The 22,181-nt window shown below is 36.2% G+C and overlaps 1 protein-coding gene across 1 annotated transcript in view; it reads left to right on the top strand.

The window, feature by feature from the left end:
• Positions 1-21,355, top strand: part of SCN9A (sodium voltage-gated channel alpha subunit 9) — a 126,121-nt gene extending 104,766 nt beyond the window's left edge. The window contains exons 19-27 of the mRNA XM_054722948.1: positions 1,290-1,444; positions 4,799-4,972; positions 8,386-8,508; positions 12,163-12,444; positions 13,056-13,109; positions 14,665-14,806; positions 16,050-16,147; positions 17,627-17,897; positions 19,428-21,355. Of these exons, the coding sequence (XP_054578923.1) occupies positions 1,290-1,444; positions 4,799-4,972; positions 8,386-8,508; positions 12,163-12,444; positions 13,056-13,109; positions 14,665-14,806; positions 16,050-16,147; positions 17,627-17,897; positions 19,428-20,620 (2,492 nt within the window). The 3' untranslated portion in view covers positions 20,621-21,355. The remainder of the gene's footprint in view (positions 1-1,289; positions 1,445-4,798; positions 4,973-8,385; positions 8,509-12,162; positions 12,445-13,055; positions 13,110-14,664; positions 14,807-16,049; positions 16,148-17,626; positions 17,898-19,427) is intronic.
• Positions 21,356-22,181: the final 826 nt, after the last annotated feature.

Below are 22,181 nucleotides of genomic sequence, written 5' to 3'. Positions count from 1 at the left end.
ATGCATAGCACATTTGGCTGCCTCTTGGCCCAGAATTCCATGCAAACCCTTTTTGGCTAGTACTGTCATTCAGTTCAGGCTTCACCCCTTCTAGGAAGCCTCCTCTGACCTCTCCTCAATGAGCCAGGGTAGGTGGACTTATTCCAGATATACCAAAATAACCCCTGCATATCTGTCAGTTTAGTTGCTTATCAGGTTATAGTCATTTATTTATATACTAGAGGCCCAGTGCACAAAATTTGTGCACTCGGGAGGGGTCCCTCAGCCCGGTCTGTACTGTCTCACAGTCCAGGAGTTCTAGGGGGATATCCAACTGATAGCTTAGGCCCGCTGCCCGTGGGGAGCAGGCCTAAGCTGACAGTTGGACATCCTTAGTGCTGCCGCAGAGGTGGGAGCCCTACTTCTGGCTGAGTGGCGCTCCCCCTGTGGGAGCGCACTGACCACCAGGGGGCAGCTCCTGCATTGAGCATCTGCCCCCTGGTGGTCAGTGCGCATCATAGCGACCGGTCATACCTCCATTTGGTGGATTTGCATATTTGCCTTTTATTATATAGGATCTGTCTGCCTAACCAAAACCAAAAATAAATTCCTCAAGGATAAGAAACTCTGTACATAACTAAGTATATAGAAAATATTCAAGAAATATTTAATGGAGAAATGAATGAATAAACCTGAAACATTTTTTTAATGTTTCTAAATTTTTTATAGCAATATGTTGTACACCTAGGATCCCAATGTCAGATTTGTTTTCAACTGAGAGTACTTGAAACAGTTTCATCTATATTTTGTAATCAAGATTTATTTTTTTAAACTTGATTTTAGGACCTTCGCTAATATTCTTAATATTATTTAGAGTGGTGTTTGTCAAAGGTTTTTTATGGAAGTGCTAAAGCCACACCAGATTGCATACTAGATCTATATTAAGGAAACTAGATCTTTCAGCAAATATGACCCTGAACTGTCCTCAGATTTTAGTTCATTTATTCATTCCTCAAATTCAGTGTTCATTGTGTATTAGGATTGCAAAAAAATGTTTTAAACACTGTAGAAGAGATTGGTGAGAAGTCAGGGAAATACAGAAGACAAGAATATATCCTAAGTTAGAAATAACTGACAAGTATTAAGAAAACACCATGAGAATTAGGAGATGAGAGAAAGTGGCACCCAAGTTGAATCTGTTTGAAGCTGCAGGTATGTGTTAGAAATTATTTGGTTGAGGGACTATCATAGGGACATATTTGCATTAAATCATGTATTTTAGCTATTTTAATGCATATCTTTCTTGCCAGGTTGCATACGGAGGTTCCCATGCTGTGACGTTAACATAGACTCAGGAAAAGGAAAAATCTGGTGGAATGTCAGGAAAACATGCTTTAGGATAGTTGAACACAACTGGTTTGAAAGCTTTATCGTTCTCATGATCCTGCTCAGCAGTGGGGCTCTGGTAAGTAATCTGACACCTAAAGCAATAAATTGATTGTCAGTAATTAATGAATTGGAAGATAAAAATACCTTAGCAAGTTGTTTTACCCAATAATTAATCCCTATGATTAGTACTAATGATAGAATGTTAGTTCAGTTCAGTAAATATTCACTGAGCACTTCTACATGCAGGACATTATTCTTGCTGCCCTGAATACAAAAATGGATAAGACCCAGGTAAGATAAGGAACTTGGAGAGCAATTGGGGAAGAGAGGGGTACAAGTGCTGAAAGTTTATAAGTGAAGAATATACCGATAAAGCCTGTAGCAAGAACCATTGACTGCTTGGGATTTCAGGAAAGTAGATGATGTTTTGCAAGATCTAGAAAGATTAGTAGTAATTTTCCAGTGAGGGGAACATAGTACAATTGGAAGGAAGCATAAAACAGCATCAGATGTACAGGAAATTAAAAGTTGGCATACTTAGGAAGTGTTATGGGAGGAAGAGCAAATACAGAGATGGAAGTGGTGGCCATCGGTACTGTGACAAAGATAGGCAGTGTCAGCTTATGAAGCATCCTCGTTATTACTCTAAGGGAAAATAAACTGCAGTTTTAGGGTGAGAATGGACAAGTTTCTCAGTCTTTTACATATATCAAGCACCTTCCGTGAGAGTTGAAGGGAATCTGGGAGTTAAGAGCTCCCTGAGCCTTTTGTTAATTTGTTTTTCTTCCCTGCTGACACTAACAGAGATGAGCCACTAGAAGCCTAGTTCCAGCTGGAGATACCACTGGAAATTCCACTCTACTCAAAGCAGAATTTGCAAGAACTTCATAAATTGCCTCATAGACAGTCTTCATGGACCCTGGGATTTGATTTTACTCTTATAAGCAGTTAACCTATTATTGTTTTGTGTGTGCTGGTGGAAGATGTGAGACTTTCGAGTCAGAGACAAAGGACTTGATTACTCGTGGCATAAAAAGGAGCATGAACTTCAACATGTTTGTGTTGGTTCCCCTTGTCCCCAAATCCCACGGGGCCATAGCAAGAAGCTAACTGTACATGGCACACTCAGTGGGTTAGCATCACAGCTGATGAGCACTGAGCTTAGGGAACCCATCCTCTTATAGCAAGCAGTAAGCAACCTGGCTCTTGGTCCCCGAGGGTGACACCACCTCAACTCTCAAGGTTGCTTGTTGTAAAAACAACCTTGAGAAATGGCCTGGATCAAGAGTAATCCAGCCTTGCATTCTTGGCACACCCAACAGGAACACGCAGGGACGTTTAGGGCTCACAGTAAATTGCCTCTCCTAACAATTCTCCTCTCTCAAAAACAGGAGATGAATACGAAACTGCTACTTCACTTATCAGGTGGAATGCAAGCAGGAGTCTTGACAGTGTCTACATTATCTTGTATTCCTAATGACTAAGGAAGTTTATCCCATGCTGAGTCACATATATAACTAGGAGATTACAAAAAATTATAGAAAAGCTTAGAGTAATGCCTTGTTCAAAATGTCTAAAAAGGAAGATACCATTTTTGGGGAAGGGGCACTCTCAAAACTAAAATTCAAGTGAGTCATAGGAAGAAGAAAAGGGAAAAATATTTCAAGAAGCTGGTGTTTTTGCTCAGGGAATTTGCCAATTGAGCTAGATTTTAAAAACACTTATCTATAAAATAAATAAAAAGTGGTAACTCTAATTTAGTACATATTTATTGTATTTCAAGACCTTTAAATAGGGTTTTCTCCTTTAATTTTCAAACAATCCTGTGAGATTATGGTATTTTGCTTATTTTAGCATTGAGGAAGCTAGGTACAGAGTGTTAACAGTTGCTTGATGTCTCAGAGCTAGTAAATGATAGAGCCATAACTTAACTAAGGTCAAAGTCAAAGCCACTGTACCTTTTTACTATGCTGTGGCTCCTCAGGAAGGGGAGTGCACACCAGATAGGCGAGTAAGTGGTAACTGAAATGAGTAGTAGTAAAGCCCACACCCCAAGTCAGATAGAGCTCATGTAAGGCCCTGCTTGTCCCCTGGCTCTCACATCCACAAAATTAGTCCTAGAAGCTAGGAGCCCCATTCCAGGCTCTGGGACTGGCCAGAGCAGGGTGTGCTCAGGCAGAGTATTTGGCTTTCAGCATCTGCTGGTCCTGCTCTGCACCCCAGGTCCAGGAACGGCACTCTTCTTCGTGACCAAGCCCCTTCCCGATCTCCCGCCTTAGTTCCTGTCTGAGTAGCTGGCCCGCCTCCTCCAGAACTTGGAGAAGGGAGGCAGAAAAGTCCCGAGGGCTGCAAGTCTCCCCTGCACTTTAATTCCACTGACTTTCAGAACCTCTGCCAGCTGCTAGAACCCTCTTTTAGCATCTTAGTAATCTGACCATTCTCTCCGTCCCAACTTCTCTGTTTCCTTCAATATTCATACCAACAGTTTGCACAAAGTGCTTGGGATCATTTTTAGGGTATTGATAGGTGAATTTGGAATAAGAAGAATAAGAATGGCCCAAGGCCAGGCTTATGGACAGATAGTATTATGTTAATCACTGAGGATACAGGCCCTTTTGCTTTAATTTTCTTCACCATGGTAAATATTGTTTAAACTTGAAAGAGATAATTCTTACTGTAGACCTGTTTAAGTCAGCAATCATTTTCAATGTCTTCAGTGAGCTCAGCTCTTCAAGTTTATTCAGATTATTTCCCAAGGAACTTGTGGCTGTGGCTTGTTACTGGGAGAGTGTTACGGGTGCCATGTTCATGGAATGAATATAAGAGTGATTCATAGAACTGAAGCTTTTAATGAATGATAAAATATTGTGCAAAATTCAAAGAAGAAATCAACCTCTATGTTCTATAGTCATACTAAGCCCCTGCACATGTTCATTTAGCAAGCCCTTCTGCACTTCCTGCTGTGTTCCTGGGGATGCACAAGCATGTAAGACCTAAAGGAGAGGCTCCAAATCCTACTGGTATAGGAGAGTGCCGGGAGAGAAAGACATAGCAGAGTGGCTGATCCTGGAAACATGTCTTAAATTATTTTGTCTTATCCAATTTGAAGAGAGATAACAGAGGAATCAGATGAGGTGGAAGTCTCTGCAAGTGCCAGAGATCTGGTTCTTTTCAGAATATTCTAAATAATTTCATTCCTTTGTGCCCTCTTTCTCTTCTCATGACCTCTGGTGACCAGTGGCATGCACTGGTGGTGAGAAGTCTAGAAATTGGTGTCACACAATAGCTGTAAAATCAGAAGAAACTCAGTTGACTCATAATAGTATTATATTTCAGTGGTTTTCTTCATTAAAATTTTATTTCTCATTTTTATTATGAATAATAAGCTTTCAGTTGGAAATGAATTGAAATTTGAATATTATTTCCACAGGCTTTTGAAGATATATATATTGAAAAGAAAAAGACCATTAAGACTATCCTGGACTATGCTGACAAGATATTCACTTACGTCTTCATTCTGGAAATGCTTCTAAAATGGGTAGCATATGGTTATAAAACGTATTTCACCAATGCCTGGTGTTGGTTGGATTTCCTAATTGTTGATGTAGGTACTTTGAGTGAAATTTCAAAGAGGATTTCGTGTGATGATTAAGTGTTCTGCTAAGCCTTCACTAATGTTGTATATTATAATTTTGGTTAGCTTTTTGTATTTTCTGTCTATAGGTTTATGCTTTTAGAAATATTAATGTAGCCAGTAGATGTCTGTGAGGAATAATAAAAGAGAAACTTTTCAACAAATGTAAATTCTTTTCTCTCCCATTTTAACATAATTTACTCTTGCATGTGTTTTTTGCAATCAGAGAAGATGTGATTTGGATATCATTCCTGTTGAGACTATGAATAGAATGAACAATTGGAAAGTAAGGGGTGGGAATGGAAAAGGGCAGAAACACAGGTTAAAAAGATAAAATATTGATTTTTTTTACTATATAAAGTTAGAAAATAAGGTGATGGGTACATCAAGTTGTCTTTGTTAGCTAAAAGTTATATAAAAATGGTAGTACTAAAGCAAATAACTCCAATGTTAGGGAGAAGTGAGGGTGTGGAATTTCAAAGTATGTATCTTAATGACAATAATAGGGAAAACCAAAATTAGTCACAGCTCTTATCCCCATTCAAACACCCAACTTACCGTTCATCTCTAGAGTGTTGCTGGAGCAGAGAATTGGTGTTAATAATTACAAATAACAAATTCAGAGAACTGTTGAGTACTTGGATGAAAGAAAATACATCAGAATGCTTCAGTTTATGTATTATTTTTAATAAAGCAAAAATATTTTTTAGTCATCATCTTGAAATAGTCAGGAAACAGATCCTAAAATAGCTTGTGAGATCAAGGCATCTCACATAGAAATTAAATGGTACAACCCCATTATTGTCAAGTCATTCTTATTTAGTGTACTCTAATTATTTTAGTTTATATTTTCTTGATATAATTTAATTATATAAAATAATGTAATTGTTATATGATATTGTATATTATTTTAAAAGGCTTCCTTAAATTAAGCTATGACCTCAAGCTCCTAATTTTATTTTTCTCAGAATGAATTGTCTTCTTCATTCTTTTACTAATTCTTCTAGATTTTCCAAAATCTAGTCTTTGTTGTTAGGAAGAAAGATTCTAGAAATAAGTCATAGTTTTTAGAGAATTTTTTTTCCTCATCTGATGTCTGGAATTAGAAGACAACATGCAACTTTTTCGAGTATCAAGTGCTCTAACATTTAACCAAGAGTTTGCATTATGAAACTTTTCAGAAAGGGTAAATCAATACAACATTATTCATAGATATCAAAATTATATGTAAGCATAACTATAAACAACAAAACCTGACTGCAAAATTAAGCCAAAACTAATCATATCTACTCTAAAGTTCAGTTTCTCAACTGTTATCTAAACCTCAGTAAACTCTTGCCTTTCTAATAGCTCAATATATAAAATATTAAAAGTAATAACAATTATTTATTTTCTATATAGGTGATGTGCAAAATAATTTTCCCAAGGTATACATAACACCTCATATGTCCTCTTGGGCTTCCTATGGGTTTTTGATGCCTTATATTAATGACTTCATATTGCTTGTTTTTATATTCGCCTTTTATGTATATGTTACCTAGTTACTGCCTAGGATGCTTTTGTAATAGTTTTAAAGAAAGGCTAACCAAAATAAGAAAAAAATGATATAAGAAATTTAGTTTATTTCTTTTCTCTTAACCTGTAACTATGATAGTTCTTTTAAAAGTTATTTTAAAATATTTAAGAGATTCAAAAACCTTTAAAATGTTACTATAAATATGTTATTTTTATCACTACACTTAGGAAATAAAAGTTTACAAGTAGAGTTGCATTTCTTTTAAACTAAGAAATAAATATAGCTATAATAACAAATTACTTTTTTGTGTTTGAAAATATGAAGTGGTGATATGAAGGGTTATGTAATAAGCAGAACTTGGGGAGATATGTAGCTTTGATTTGAAATATTATTTAATATTTTGAAAAACAGTAAATAAGTATATATGTAAGTATATAACATATTAACACATATATTTGATATGAAATGTTTCTATACTGTAACATGGAAGCAAAGTTGTACACAATATTCTTGCTGGTAGAGATGAAAATCTAGGAATGTAGATTTGAGAGAGGACTGAGATTTTTTTTTTAATTTCTCAAAGATTAAGCAATTTATCTAGTCTAGTTTTTCTCCAAGTGTGATTCTTGAACCAACATCATTGGCACATATACTGTAGGTGGTAGCTTATTAGAGATACAATTCTCAGAACCCACCTAATATCTACTGAATCAGACATTCTGGTGTTGGGACCCAGCATACTGTTGTAACGAGCCCTCCAGATGATTCTGGTGCATATTCAGGCTTCTGAACCACTGATCTGATTTGATATTCAGAGAATGGACTTATTTGATTTCTGCAGGCTTTTTGATTATTTGACTTAATTGAACATTATTCATCAGTATGAGCATATATATATATATATATATATATATATATATTGTGTGTATTCGTGCATGCACAAATTTCATGCACCGGGCCTATATATATGCATAGTTAGGTAAATGGATATATATACTAGAGGCCTGGTGCATGAAATTCATGCACAGGCAGAGTCCCTAGGCCTGGCTGGCGATCAGGGCCAATCCGTGGGGCGACCAGCAGGGCGATCGGGTGGCTGGGGGGGCTTCTGCTGGCACCTGCCTTGGCTGGCCTGGGGCCTGTGGGCTGGGGGAAGCTACTGCATTGAACATATACCCTCTAGTGGTCAGTGCACATTGTAGCGACTGGTCAACTGTTCCCTGGTGGTCAGTGCACGTCATAGTGAGCAGTTGAGCCGCCTTAGCATATCATTTGGCTATTATGCTTTAATTGGTTGAAAGGATGACCAGACAACCAGACACTTAGCATATTAGGCTTTTATTATATAGGATATATATATTCTCAGTTACAGACTATACTGTAGTTTTCTCAATAATTTTCACTATTATATTCAATATAATACCCCATTGTGAAATCATGATTCTTTACATTGCTTTTATATAAGGTTTATACTAAAGTTTAGATGTAGTTGAGTTAATTCCATATGCTCTTATGACTTAGCTTTTGTTATGTCCTGGGTTTTATTTCAATTGAAATTTTGATAGCTGCTCTCATTAAATGTTCAGCATTAATATGCAAAAGTACATTTCCACTGACTATCAAAGTGTGAAAGGTACATATGATTTTTTTCAGATATAGGAAATAACTTACTTTCCTTCTATTGTTTCATTTTATTTTAGTTAACTTTCTTTTCCATCTATTTCCTTGCAAAGCATTCCTCTTACCCATATTTTAAGGCAATGACTAGTTAACTTGATATATTAAATCATGTTGTTCTTGTTGAGCTTCTCTTAGTGATTGTTCATAATTATTTCATTGAAATAATAATGAAAAAATTGTTTTGCAGGTTTCTTTGGTTACTTTAGTTGCAAACACTCTTGACTACTCAGACCTCACCCCCATTAAATCCCTTCGGACACTTAGAGCTTTAAGACCTCTAAGAGCTTTATCTAGATTTGAAGGAATGAGGGTAAGAAAATACTAAACTTTCTAACATAATTTGTTTATACTTTTATAATATTCTTATTTTATAAATGGAGTATAAAATGTGAAAAATTAATATGTAGAATTTGTAGACTGTTTCTATTTACACATGCATATATATGTGTATATATATGAACTATTTATGTATATAAGTGTGTGTGCATGTGCATATACACTCAGTTGTTTAGTGCATATGTTTAACAAAGAGTAAATCAGATATTGTTAGGTGATGATCCAAATAAGTAGCTTTTCCCTTCTAAAATAGAAATCTTCCCTATGCTAGAAGATCAAATGAAGGGAACACTGTTAGTCCTGAAAATATCTCTCATATGCAAGTCATCAAGGACTTGCCTATATCAGGTGCTCAAATAATATTTTGTAAAGAACTACCTTGGGTATGGGGGCATAAGAAAAAACAAAGGAAGTGAAGTAGCATCTGCCATCACTTTTAATTTCATCCTTAAAAATAAAAATTTCAATAAAAGTATAATTGTCTCCAAACTATATCTGAGAAAACTAAAGCTCTGAGAGTTTCCATAATTTGCACGAGGCTGCATAGCACCAGAAAAGAGATTCATTTTGCAAAGACAAGGTGAGATAAATGATGACTCCCAGCAACCTAGTTTTAAGGGCTGTAGTAAACCAGCAAATTCTTTCTAAAATACATGGAGGACAATGGCCTTAGTTTTTCTAATGAGTCTATATCCATATCTGTTGTTGCTCTCCTCATTTTCTTCTTTTCTAGATTTATACCTGTTTTCTCAAGCCTCTGTTCTCTTGGCCAGGAATCAACCCTCATTCATCAATGTAGCAGATAAACACCTACCTATTCTTAAGCCTCAATTAAAAATGTGCCCTGTCTGTCCACCACCAGGCATAATTAGGCATCCTTTCTCTATGTTCAGATACATATAATCCTCATTATAATGTACTTATTTGTTTATTAGACTTCCTCTCTTCCTATAGTCTCAGAGCAATTTAACATGCAAATCAGTCTAGCTCACTGCTTCCCTGAATGTGCTCTACTGACCAGCTATCAGCATCATCAGAACTGATTAGAAATACAAATTCCCAGGCTCCACCCCAGACCCAACTGAATCAGAAACTCTGGGGTGGGGCTCAGAAATCTGAAGCCTCTGGTGAATATTAGCAATTGTTTAGACTAGCAAATCTTCATTATTATTCCCGCTACACTATGACTGTCACCTCTGCTGCTTAATGAACCCAGTGTATGATGGATCCAGGTATATGAGAGGTCCTGATTATATAAAATAAGCTTCATAAATAAAATTGAAGTACTTTTTCTCATATGAGAATTGAAAAATTACAAGTTACATTGTATACAGAAAGATGGTGTTGAATTCATTGATATTACCTCCCTTTTTTGAGCATTAGCAGAATGCTACAATTTATCCAGAACTTAAGATGGATCCCTGAACTTGAACAGACGTTATACTGAGTTTTATGAACAAATAATATACTTTCCTCTACAAACTTACTTCCCTCAGTGATTAAGCCAGCCCATTATTTTACCCTGTTTGCTTTGTTCTTTATCTATAATAATAAAAGCATAATATGCTAATTAGACCAGACGTCCTTCCAGACGTCCTCCTGGATGACCTTCTGGACAAAGTCGCAGGGGCAGGGGCCAAGGCAGAGGCGGCCGCCGTGGCAGCAGGGGCCATGCCCCTTGCACAAATTTCGTGCATTAGGCCTCTAGTCTATAATACAAGTGAATAGTTTAATATATATGGAAGGGAAAACATGTCTATTTAGTCACATTTATTAGCCATGTTAAAAAGGAGATGTTTCTTCATGCTGTGTGTCATTTTGAAAAATAAAGTAAATAATGATTTGCAGCATTTTGTAATCTTGAGGTTTGACTGAGTAGGGACAATGGTCATGGAGAGACAGATAGGGGAACAGTATTTCTTCTTTGACATCTGCCATGAAATAGTAATCATATAGTGCCACAGGAACATAGGGTTGGGTGTAGCTGCCCAAGGACATCTGGGAAAGCTTTGCCAGGAGGTGACATTGGGCCATGATTAAGAGAGGGGGCCCCAAGACACAGGCGGGTCGGCATTCCAGGCAGAGATGCTACATGGCAGAGAAGCACAAAGTCCAGTGTGCAAGGCACATGTGAGCAACGTCTAGAAGGATCAGTGTGCCTCGCTGATAAGCACAGAGGGGAGGTTAGCAAGAAAAGAGGATGAAAAAGTAGGCTTGAAAAAGCGTTGGCCACTTTGAACTTTATTCTCTCATCCTGTTCCTCCTAACTTTTGTATACTGTATGAATCTCATGAAAGTATGAATCATCTCTCCGTAAAGAAAGCAAACCACATGTTTTTAAATAGGCTTTCATGCCCACATAGAATCTCTATGGGTCCATCGGCCCCAGGATAATAACTATTGTTCTGGACCAGGGGTCAACATACCAAAGCCCACCATTGTTACTGGATTTCAGTCATGCTCATTTGTGTATACTCTTACTACAGTGGCAGGATTGAAGAGTTGCAATAAAGATCGTATCACCCTCAAAGCCTAAAAATATTTAAGAAAATGTTTGCTAACCCCTGCTCTAGACAATCTCAAAGGTAATCAGAGACCCTTAATGTTTCACCAGTTAAAGATGACTTAAAAGCTTCCTTGATATATTGCAAAAAAAAAAAAAAGGGGGAGCACAATGCTTAACAAATTAGACTTTTACACATTTGCACCCAAATTTGGACTAGAGCTGAAGTATCAGAAGACAGGAAGGTTTGAAGGACTGGGTAATTAAGAACATCTGGAGAGGGATAAATGCTGCAATGGTCGCCATGCAGGAAAACTGGAGGGGCAAGAGGCACTGGTGATCAATAGCAATGGAAATGCTTAAAAGCAGAAATAAAGTATTGAAGATAAATTGCACTTCTTTTCTGCTTTAAATGAGGCCCAGCACTATCTATAGTTAGCCAAGGACCTACATAAAGTATTTTTGGAGTTGGGATAGTACATTTGAAAAGATTGCTCTCGTTTTGCAGACAAGGAAACAGAGGGTCCCAAGGTCTTCACTGAATTCACATATCACACACTAGCAGAATCAATTAAATCTAAAGGGTTCAATACCATTAAATGATTCTTAATCTTAACTCCAGCTAATACATACCACCAATTTGTCTATATGGGAGAATTTTAGTACTGGTAATTCTAGGACTATAAGCTTTTAACCGTACATTTTACTTATTTTTTTATGATTTATGTTTATAAATTTCTTTTTTTCTAGAGTATGCAGATTTTACGACTTCACCTTACATGTATCAGGTTTTGGTTTATTATTTTTTATTTATTCGTTTTGTTTATTTAAGCTTTCATGGCATTTTAGTTATTTTGTTTTTTATTGTTATAGTTTCACTGTGTGTCCATCATGTATTTTTCTAAACATGTTTATCACAGGTCTCTTGTCTTGTTTTGCTTTGCTTGGCATACTGCTGAGCACATAGTAGGCATTCAATTAACATATGTTGATTGCTTGATTTGATGTCTTAAACATTTAAGGGTGGCTTTTCTAATTTCATTAATTCTGCACTTTGTTTCATTAATGTTGACCATTTAACATTTTTATGAATTCTAATCATTCTTTTCTTTCTTTGAATACCAGGTGGTCGTGAATGCGCTCATAGGTGCAATTCCTTCCATCATGAATGTGCTACTTGTATGTCTTATATTCTGGCTAATATTTAGCATCATGGGAGTAAATTTGTTTGCGGGCAAATTCTATGAGTGTATTAACACCACAGATGGGTTACGGTTTCCTACAAGCAAAGTTCAAAATAAATCCGAGTGTTTTGCACTGATGAATGTTAGTCAAAATGTGCGATGGAAGAACCTGAAGGTGAACTTTGATAATGTTGGACTTGGTTACCTGTCTTTGCTTCAAGTTGTAAGTGACCCCTTTCATGAATGCTTGATATTGTAGTGGACACTGACAGAAGTCATTATTTAAAATAATCTGCTAACTAGAAGTTAAAGATAAAGTACTTTGTGACTTTAAAAAGAGACTTGGTGTCAACTAGAACAATTGCCTATACAAATGACTTGTTGGGGTCATTTGACCCCTCGCCATTGCACCATCTGAATATTGCTCCAAAATGAATAGTCATTTTTCTGGATTGCTAGTTTTGCACTACATGGGAATGAGAGGGACTTCTCATTAGCACAGAGCATCCTTAAGAAATGGAGATAAATTTTTTCCTGCCTTTTTTATATAATTATCCTCTACCTCTGGAAAAATAAAAATCATGTGCAAAATTTTCAGGAATTGTAACAGCCTGGAAATAACTGACTAGGACTAAGATTTAGAATACGACCCCAGAATATGTCCCTTTTTTTTCTTGACATAGCACCTTTATATTAAATTGGTATTTTGAAATACAGCAAAACTTAGTGATTTGATATTACTTAATGCATGTAACATTTAATGGACTAAACTCATGTGTTGCTGCTTAAAAGTGTGAGCTTCTAATTCAGATTCTACAAATGTTATATTTGCAGGCAACATTTAAGGGATGGATGGATATTATGTATGCAGCTGTTGATTCTGTTAATGTAAGTATTGGTCAACATTAAACTAAAATCTACAAGTTTAAAAAGCTCCTTAGTTTAGTTTAGCCATTTTCAAACAGTGGCAACAAGGAGTCAGTCCTTGGTGTGTACACACAAACTGAAAAACTTCCACCTAATAGTAGCCTAGTGATTAGGTATGCAGCATTGGAGACAGACCTTGATTCAAACTCTGGCTCTACCATATCGTGCAAGCTGTGCAACTGAATCTGAACAAATTCCCTCTTTGAGTGTGTTTATTGACGATATAATTCAAATGGAATAATAATTCAGTGCCTACCTCATGCGGATCCAACAAGAAAATGCAAGTAGAGCACTTAACACAGCCTGAAAATAATAAGTGCTCGGTAAATAAAGTTTATCAAAATAAAAATGAAATAACGTATTTTATTGATAGTTTTTATTTTTATATTTAAAATATTTTTAATTCATTTCAGAGAGAGGAAAGGAGAAGGGGAAAGAGATAGAAACATAAATGATGACAGAGAATCATTGATCAGCTGTCTCCTGCATGTCCCCTACTGGAGATCAAGCTGCAACCTAGGCATGTGCCCTGACTGGAATCAAATGATGCCAACCATTGAGCAACACCAGCCAGGCCAATTTTATATTTTAACCCTACCAGACCTGAGGCTCTGAACCTAACTGTCCCCTATACCTGGGCTCCTGAGCATTAAAGAGAAAAAAATCAACATGATATAGAAAAATGTTAGTTACATGCAAACAAGTGATTAGAATAAGATGGAACTTGGAGACATTGTAGAAAATAGGTACTAGGCAAAGTACAGAAAATTAGGTAAAGCAGTATAGCGGCAGATTCGTAAATTACCAAAAAATTGGTACAGCGGTCTGGTAGCCTTAAAGTGCCATGGAAGCATTTATATAAAATAACTTCCACACTAAGAAAGCTAAATCCAGTGAAGTCATTTCTGTAATGAAATGTAAACAAAAATAAAATAAAATTTATATAATAAATATGGTATCATCTCTTCTACAGTTTTTTCTAGGAAATAAAAAACATATTTTAGGTCAGTGGTCGGCAAACTCATTAGTCAACAGAGCCAAATATCAACAGTACAACGATTGAAATTTCTTTTGAGAGCCAAATTTTTTAAACTTAAACTACTTCTAACGCCACTTCTTCAAAATAGACTCCCCCAGTCCGTGGTATTTTGTGGAAGAGCCACACTCAAGGGGCCAAAGAGCCACATGTGGCTTGCGAGCCACAGTTTGCTGACCACTGTTTTAGGTCATTTTGTTACTAAATTGTCCTACCAATGTGAGAACAAGTACTTTATATGGTTAATCCCTTTGTAGTCATTTCAAGGTTATATTCATGTATTTAGTAAGCATGTAATAAATACTTAATGTTGGAAAATTTTTAAGAATGATTTTGTTGAACATCACTAATATGGCTCCTGAAAAAGCTAACTCACTAGAATAACATTGTTTGGATTACCTTATGAAACCATGTGAAAAAGGAAAGTGATGAATGTATTGTCAACATACTAACTTTTGTTAATTACTTCTAATTTTGTAGGTTGACAAGCAACCCGTATATGAATCCAACCTCTACATGTATATTTATTTTGTCATCTTTATCATCTTTGGGTCATTCTTCACTTTGAACTTGTTCATTGGTGTCATCATAGATAATTTCAACCAACAGAAAAAAAAGATAAGTATTTTAAGTTTCTTTCATTGCACTGAAAAATAGGAACAACTATTTTCCAAAAAATATATAATGTGAAATTTAATTTTATATCAATTAGTAATTATCTTCATTAGAACTTCATTTATTTTTTAAACAATTGGCCAGTGTACAGTTATAGATATATTTAATCTCATTTATCTCTGCACAGAAAATAATCTTCTAAGTCAGAATTATTTTTAAACAATAGGGCAACTATTCTGTTTTTTCAATGTTCCCTGTAGAGGATTGAATAATTAAGAAAAAAATAATGCACTAATTATTTATTGAAAACACATTTCACAAATGTTACTTCATTCCGTTCTGAGCCACTGTTCGTGTGGTATGTCTTGGGCTGGTGCTTGAGGAAAAACAACATAAGATATGGCTCCTGAGCTCAAGTTTATATTATAGCAGAAGATATGATACATGTATTGGAAATTAAGATGTATTGAATATTGCTAGTGAGGCATCCCTGGAGATTTCTGGTTTAACTATTGGAACATTTTATAATCTCTTAGTTTTCTCCCATCCTTCATTATGTTGCCAACTAGGGTATGCATCATCAAAAAAATATAAAATCTGTACTTTGACTTTTTCTTCTAATTCAGAATTCTCTTCCCAGTGTTTTCCTAGCTTTTCTTGGTAAATTCTTGATATGCTATGATATTCAGCCCCTATCAGTATGCAACAAAGGATCTAGGCTTCTCTTGACATTGGTATGAAGGCTCTCTCTCATGCCTACTGTCAATAGATCAAATGAATACTAAAATTACATAAAGACTGCATATCAACTAGAGGGGAAAGGTGAATTAGAACACTCTAGGACAGAAAGGGGAGTCTGGTTTTTATATAGGCATTTGATAAATCTTTTAAGATATAATATAATAGAAAGCTGAATATTCTCTAACCCGAAAAATCTAAAGAGAAACCATAACTAGATCATCTTTAACTCAAGGATCCTACAAGTTAATTAAGGATTTCAGAACTAAATAATTATTACATGTAATACATATACTTTATATATGTACATTATATTAAGTATGGAGAGTCATGTGCCTATACCTAGGTAATCCTTTAAGACAGGTTTTATGTATAGCCACATTGCACATAATAAAATGCATTTCATTTCTATATTAATACATTTTCAACCTGTCTTAATAATCTGAGGAAAAATCTAGACAATGATTCTGGTTTTAACTAGACTTCTTTATTTTTATTTTTTTACCTTGGAGGTCAAGACATCTTTATGACAGAAGAACAGAAGAAATATTATAATGCAATGAAAAAGCTTGGATCTAAGAAACCACAAAAGCCAATACCTCGGCCAGGGGTAAAAAAAATATATGTGTGTGTGTGTGTGTGTGTGTGTGTGTGTGTGTGTGTGTGTGTATATAATGTAAATTTTCAAATTATTTTCTATTCAATTTTAATATACAACTTTTTCTTAAGCATAAATGATTAGAATTAATTTTGAAAAAAATTGGAACAAAATTGCTGTTTTGAACAAAAGTCCTTATAAAACTTAATATATGTATTTTAAGCACTGTATCTTTTTTTTTGAGTGCTTAACAAATGTATTTTATTATGTTAGCCAGATCCACATCTCCCAGTCTGTATTTTAGTCTCTAAATAGCAGTAATAATTCTGTAGCTCTTACTATGAGCTAGGCACTGTTCTAAGAACTCTACATATTTTAACTCATTTAATTCCTACAATAACTCTTATGAGGTGGAAATTATTATTATTATCCCATTTTATGGACTCCAAAATAGGCACAGAAGAGGCCAAACAATTAGGGAGGGCTGGAGTTTGAGAACTAAACCTAGGTAGTTGATTTCTAGAGGCTGAGCTGAGATGTGAGAGGGTTAAGCACTGTATCTTAATATTCCTTCTTATTTTTTAATTTTTCTATAAAAATGAAAAATAATTACATATGCATTTACTTTTATCATAGCTACACAACTTATTCCTGCAGTGGCCTGTAGAATATGAAAATGAATGTACTTTAGATTGAATATAACATACTAGGGTGGATATACTTAACAGCCAATCCTATCTAATAAAAGAGTAATATGCAAATTGACCATCACTCTAAGACACAAGATGGCCCCCCCCCATGTGGTCAAAGATGGCTGTCCCTTGTGGACACAAGAAGGTTGCCACAAGATGGCCTGCAGGGGAGGGCAGTTGTGGGAAGTTAGGGGTGACCAGGCCAGAAGGGAGGGCAGTTGGGGGAGACCAGGCCATCAGGGGAGGGCAGTTGGGGGGGACCAGGCCAGCAGGAGAGAGCAGTTGAGGGGGACCAGGCCTGCAGGGAATGGCAGTTGGGGGGACCAGGCCTGCAGGGGAGGGCAGTTGGGGGGGAACAAGGCCTGCAGAGGAGGTCAGTTGTGGGGGACCAGGCCTGCAGGGAAGGGCAGTTGGGAGCCTGCAGTCCTGGATTGTGAGAGGGATGTCAAACTGCCCTCAAGGGGTCCCAGATTGGAGAGGGTTCAGGCTGGGCTGAGGGACACCCCCCACCCCCGTGCATGAATATCGTGCACCAGGCCTCTAGTGTAAGTATACAAGGCTAACTGAATATCAGTCTGATATATTGAAAAACAACAACAAAATGTTTCATTTACTCTGACTTTGATTTAACCCATTAATAATATTTCTTGTAGAAAGCACAAAACTTTGACCAGGGATAATTTATGCACGTTTTGAAGACTGATATCTTTTTTTTTTAAATGTTTTACTAATGTAATGATTAGTGGATACTACTTGCTAAGTTTACTCTATATTCCATATTATTCCTGTTTATTTGCAGAACAAATTCCAAGGATGTATATTTGACCTAGTAACAAACCAAGTTTTTGATATCAGCATTATGGTTCTTATCTGCCTCAACATGGTAACCATGATGGTAGAAAAAGAGGGACAAACCCCATACACGACTAATGTCCTCTATTGGATAAATGTGGTCTTCATTATCCTCTTTACTGGAGAATGTGTGCTGAAACTGATCTCCCTCAGACACTACTACTTCACAGTAGGATGGAACATTTTTGATTTTGTGATTGTGATTATCTCCATTGTAGGTAAGTGCATTTATTAACCAGGTTTTTATATTGAATGGAACTAAACTCACACATGCTCAGAGCAGGTCCTGAATTCTTGAATATAAATTTACTTTTGAGTAAGTTAAATGAAAGAATGAAGGAACCTTAAAAAAAAAAAAAAAACTTTACAAAGCAAATGCCTTCGTGTCAGAATTTCTGAGTTCTCACTGCAGGCCTCAAAGCCTCAAGTTTTCTATTTGTTGGGAGCACATAATACCACTTGATCCAGTATTTGATCTCCAAGATTACCCTTCACAATTGTAGCAATTGCTTCTATATGTAGTTATATCAGAGAAGACCATCGCAGAGTCTGCAATTATTTCCAGTTTTAGCATTTCTGAGAACTGCCCTTTGATGAATGATAATGTTAATAGCTAGGTTATTGGTGACTCTTCATGAAAATTCTTCCAGAGGTCAAAGTAAAGTTAAGGTCTCAAGAAATGTCATCTTCATTTCTTATGGCTTTAATATTTGGCAAGTCTACAAAACATGATCATTTCTCTACCAACCCCAGTCATGTTTATGAATGTCAGTACATGATTTTATACTTCCTTCCCTTTTCATTATCATCACTATTTTTATATTCTTCTGCTCATTCATTACCTGTACATGTCCTGCCCAGTATTTTAGGATTGCATTTATTTTTTAATTATAAATTTTAGGAAGGGATTGAGGATATCATAAATTGGAAACAACATAAAATTCTTCACTATGTGGTTATTTTGACAGGGCATTTTACAACTATAACAAATTACTTAAGAGAAGCATTGAACAGACTATCAAACCTCAGAGGGAAGGCGAGGGGGTGGGGTGGTAAGAGATCAACCAAAGGACTGTTTTGCACACATATAAGCATAACCAATGGACATGGACCATGGGGAGGTGGGAGCATGTCCTAGGGGGTGGGAGTGGTGGGGGTGGGAGTGGCCAGGGAGGGGCCGATGGGGGATAATAGAGACATATGTAATACTTTAAATAATAAAGAAAAAAAAGAAATTACTTATTTGTCATTTGAATGGAAATATTTTCATGATGTGAAGTGACTAAAATAGATTACAAAAAAAATGCTTATGTGTAACATGATTACATTCATGTGTGTATGTATGTGTGTGTGCTTGCATAGAAAACTGTGGAGTGATATTCAACAAAATATTAACAATAGTTATGGTTGGTGATGTTTCAGGTGATTTACATTTCCTTTTTAGCATTTACTGTATTGCTTGAATTTTCTACATGAGTAGGCATTATTCTTATAATTAAGAAAATTATTGTGGAGGGAAAAATTTCAATGCCCATAAACTTAGTGAAGGAGGGAAAATGTTACAGTAGTAAGACTAAGCATTTTCTTATGGTATTGCTTAATACTCTAATTGCTATGAAATTTTTTTCAATAAAATGACAGTCCTGAAATTTTAAGAGATAGGCTGGCAGATAAAACTATTTAGAGTCTAGATTTTCTATAGCATGGAAATTTAAATATTTTCTTTTTATTCTTTCCCTCCTCACCAGGTATGTTTCTGGCTGAGCTGATAGAAAAATATTTTGTGTCCCCTACCCTGTTCCGAGTGATCCGTCTTGCCAGGATTGGCCGGATCCTACGTCTGATCAAAGGGGCCAAGGGGATCCGCACGCTGCTCTTTGCTCTGATGATGTCCCTCCCTGCGTTGTTTAACATCGGCCTCCTGCTCTTCCTGGTCATGTTCATCTACGCCATCTTTGGAATGTCCAGCTTTGCTTATGTTAAAAAGGAAGCTGGAATTAATGACATGTTCAACTTTGAAACCTTTGGCAACAGCATGATCTGCCTGTTCCAGATCACCACCTCTGCTGGCTGGGACGGGTTGCTAGCACCTATTCTTAATAGTGGGCCCCCAGACTGTGACCCTAAAAAAGTTCATCCAGGAAGTTCAGTTGAAGGAGACTGTGGCAGCCCATCTGTCGGGATATTCTATTTTGTTAGCTACATCATCATATCATTTCTGGTTGTGGTGAACATGTACATCGCTGTCATCCTGGAGAACTTCAGTGTCGCTACTGAAGAAAGTACTGAACCTCTTAGTGAGGATGACTTTGAGATGTTCTACAAGGTTTGGGAGAAGTTTGATCCCGATGCCACCCAGTTTATAGAATATAGAAAACTCTCTGATTTTGCAGCTGCCCTAGATCCTCCTCTTCTCATAGCAAAACCAAACAAAGTCCAGCTCATTGCCATGGATCTGCCCATGGTCAATGGCGACCGGATTCATTGTCTTGACATCTTATTTGCTTTTACAAAACGTGTTTTGGGTGAAGGTGGAGAGATGGACTCTCTTCGTTCACAGATGGAAGAGCGGTTCATGTCAGCAAATCCTTCTAAAGTGTCCTATGAACCCATCACAACTACACTAAAACGAAAACAAGAGGATGTGTCTGCTACTGTTATTCAGCGTGCTTACAGACGTCACCGCTTAAGGCAAAATGTCAAAAATATATCAAGTATATACATAAAAGATGGAGACAGAGATGATGATCTGCCCCGTAAAGAAGATACGGTTTTTGATAAAGTTAATGAGAACTCAAATCCAGAAAAACCAGATGCAACCCCATCTACCGTCTCTCCACCTTCATATGATAGTGTAACAAAACCAGACAAAGAGAAATATGAAAAAGATAAAACAGAAAAGGAAGACAAAGGAAAAGATGGCAAGGAAAGCAAAAAATAGAGCTTCATGTTTAGTACACTGTTTACAGCCTGTGAAGGTGATTTATTTGTGTCAATAAGACTCTTTTAAGGAGGTCTATGCCAAAACTTTTTACCAAAATATTCTCAAAGTCAGTGCAGTCACTAGCTCTGATTCCTTAAGATAGGTGGGCAGCATTACCAAATGGTTATTTTTGCACTGGTAAATGATTGTGTAAGAATTGTAGAGCAACTCTATAGGGATTACTGATTACAGCAAGCAAAGTTAATTTAATTTTATTTGCTTTTAATAAATCACAAGACCATGTAGGAAATCTTTACATCTGCCTTGTCAACTTTTCACAGGATTGTAAACATTCATGTTTCCCACGCAAATACACACACACACACACACACACACACACACACACGCATACACACACACACGTACATATCTATAATTGGACATCTACAAAAGTATTTTGTCTTGGCTCTGCCATGAAATACCATGATAGAAGGAATAGACATTAGTAATGAGAGTTTAGTTAAAACATGTTAGTGTTAGGGAACAAAACACTTTTATCCATGTACAGAGGTCATTCTATATTTTGAGGTGCTTAAATTTATTCTATATTGCATCAGAACCAATTTATATGTACCTATAAAATGCTATGGAATTAAAAACATGTGTAGGCTATTCATTTCAACAAATACTTTTCATTTATCTTGACTCCTGTAACAACCAGAATTAAGATTTACCTTTAGAGTATTGTGCTTTATAGCCTGTATTTTTTATATCCTTCTTAGTTTATACAATCAAAGAACATGAAAAATTATTCCAAGTACTACATATCACTTCCCTCAAAAGAAAAAAAAAAGAAGATAATTAAAAAAAGAAGCAACTGAAGAAAGCTTTATTTACTATTATTTATATAATCTCACACTATACTGCGCTGCCACAAAATACCAATAATGACACAACTTTTCATCTCTTTTGTCACATTTTTTTCTGCTGTCTCATGCAGTATTGTTTAGTCATTCTTTAGCACTAAGCAAAATTGTTATTTCCCTTCACTGAAGTGCTTCCTGATATGCAGGTCGCTATTTAATACCATTGCACATGACTGGAGTACAGTATTTACTCCATCACCTCTATACCATCCTAAATATATGTGACAAACTTGGAAATTATAATATCAAACTTACAACTCAAAATTGACTTTAGAATGAACAAAAAAGCATTTGACTGGGATTCTTGCCAACTTGCTTTCTTGTCACTTAATTTACTCTCCTAATTTGTACAAGCAGTCCTTTTAGATGGCGAATCTTTCATCTGAAAATGAGGAGGCTGTCACTTTGTACTTAAAATTCCATGACTATGAGGTATATTATACATCAATCAATAAAGTACCACGAGCTTATAACTTACCGAGCACATAATTCATTTTACTTTAGCTGGTGTCCTCTTACCAAGGGTTATAAATCTAGCTTTTAAGAAATTCTTGTTAATAGTGGCTTGAAAAGAATGGCCATGATGCAGTTTTTCATCATTTCATTTCAGGAATATGAGGTCTTTCTCCTACCGAGTTATACATGTGTAGGCA

The sequence above is a fragment of the Eptesicus fuscus genome, chromosome 11, assembly GCF_027574615.1.
Source record: "Eptesicus fuscus isolate TK198812 chromosome 11, DD_ASM_mEF_20220401, whole genome shotgun sequence".
Lineage (NCBI taxonomy): Eukaryota > Metazoa > Chordata > Mammalia > Chiroptera > Vespertilionidae > Eptesicus > Eptesicus fuscus.
The sequence above is the reverse complement of the archived record's forward strand: the minus strand, read 5'-3'. Positions and strand labels throughout refer to the sequence as shown.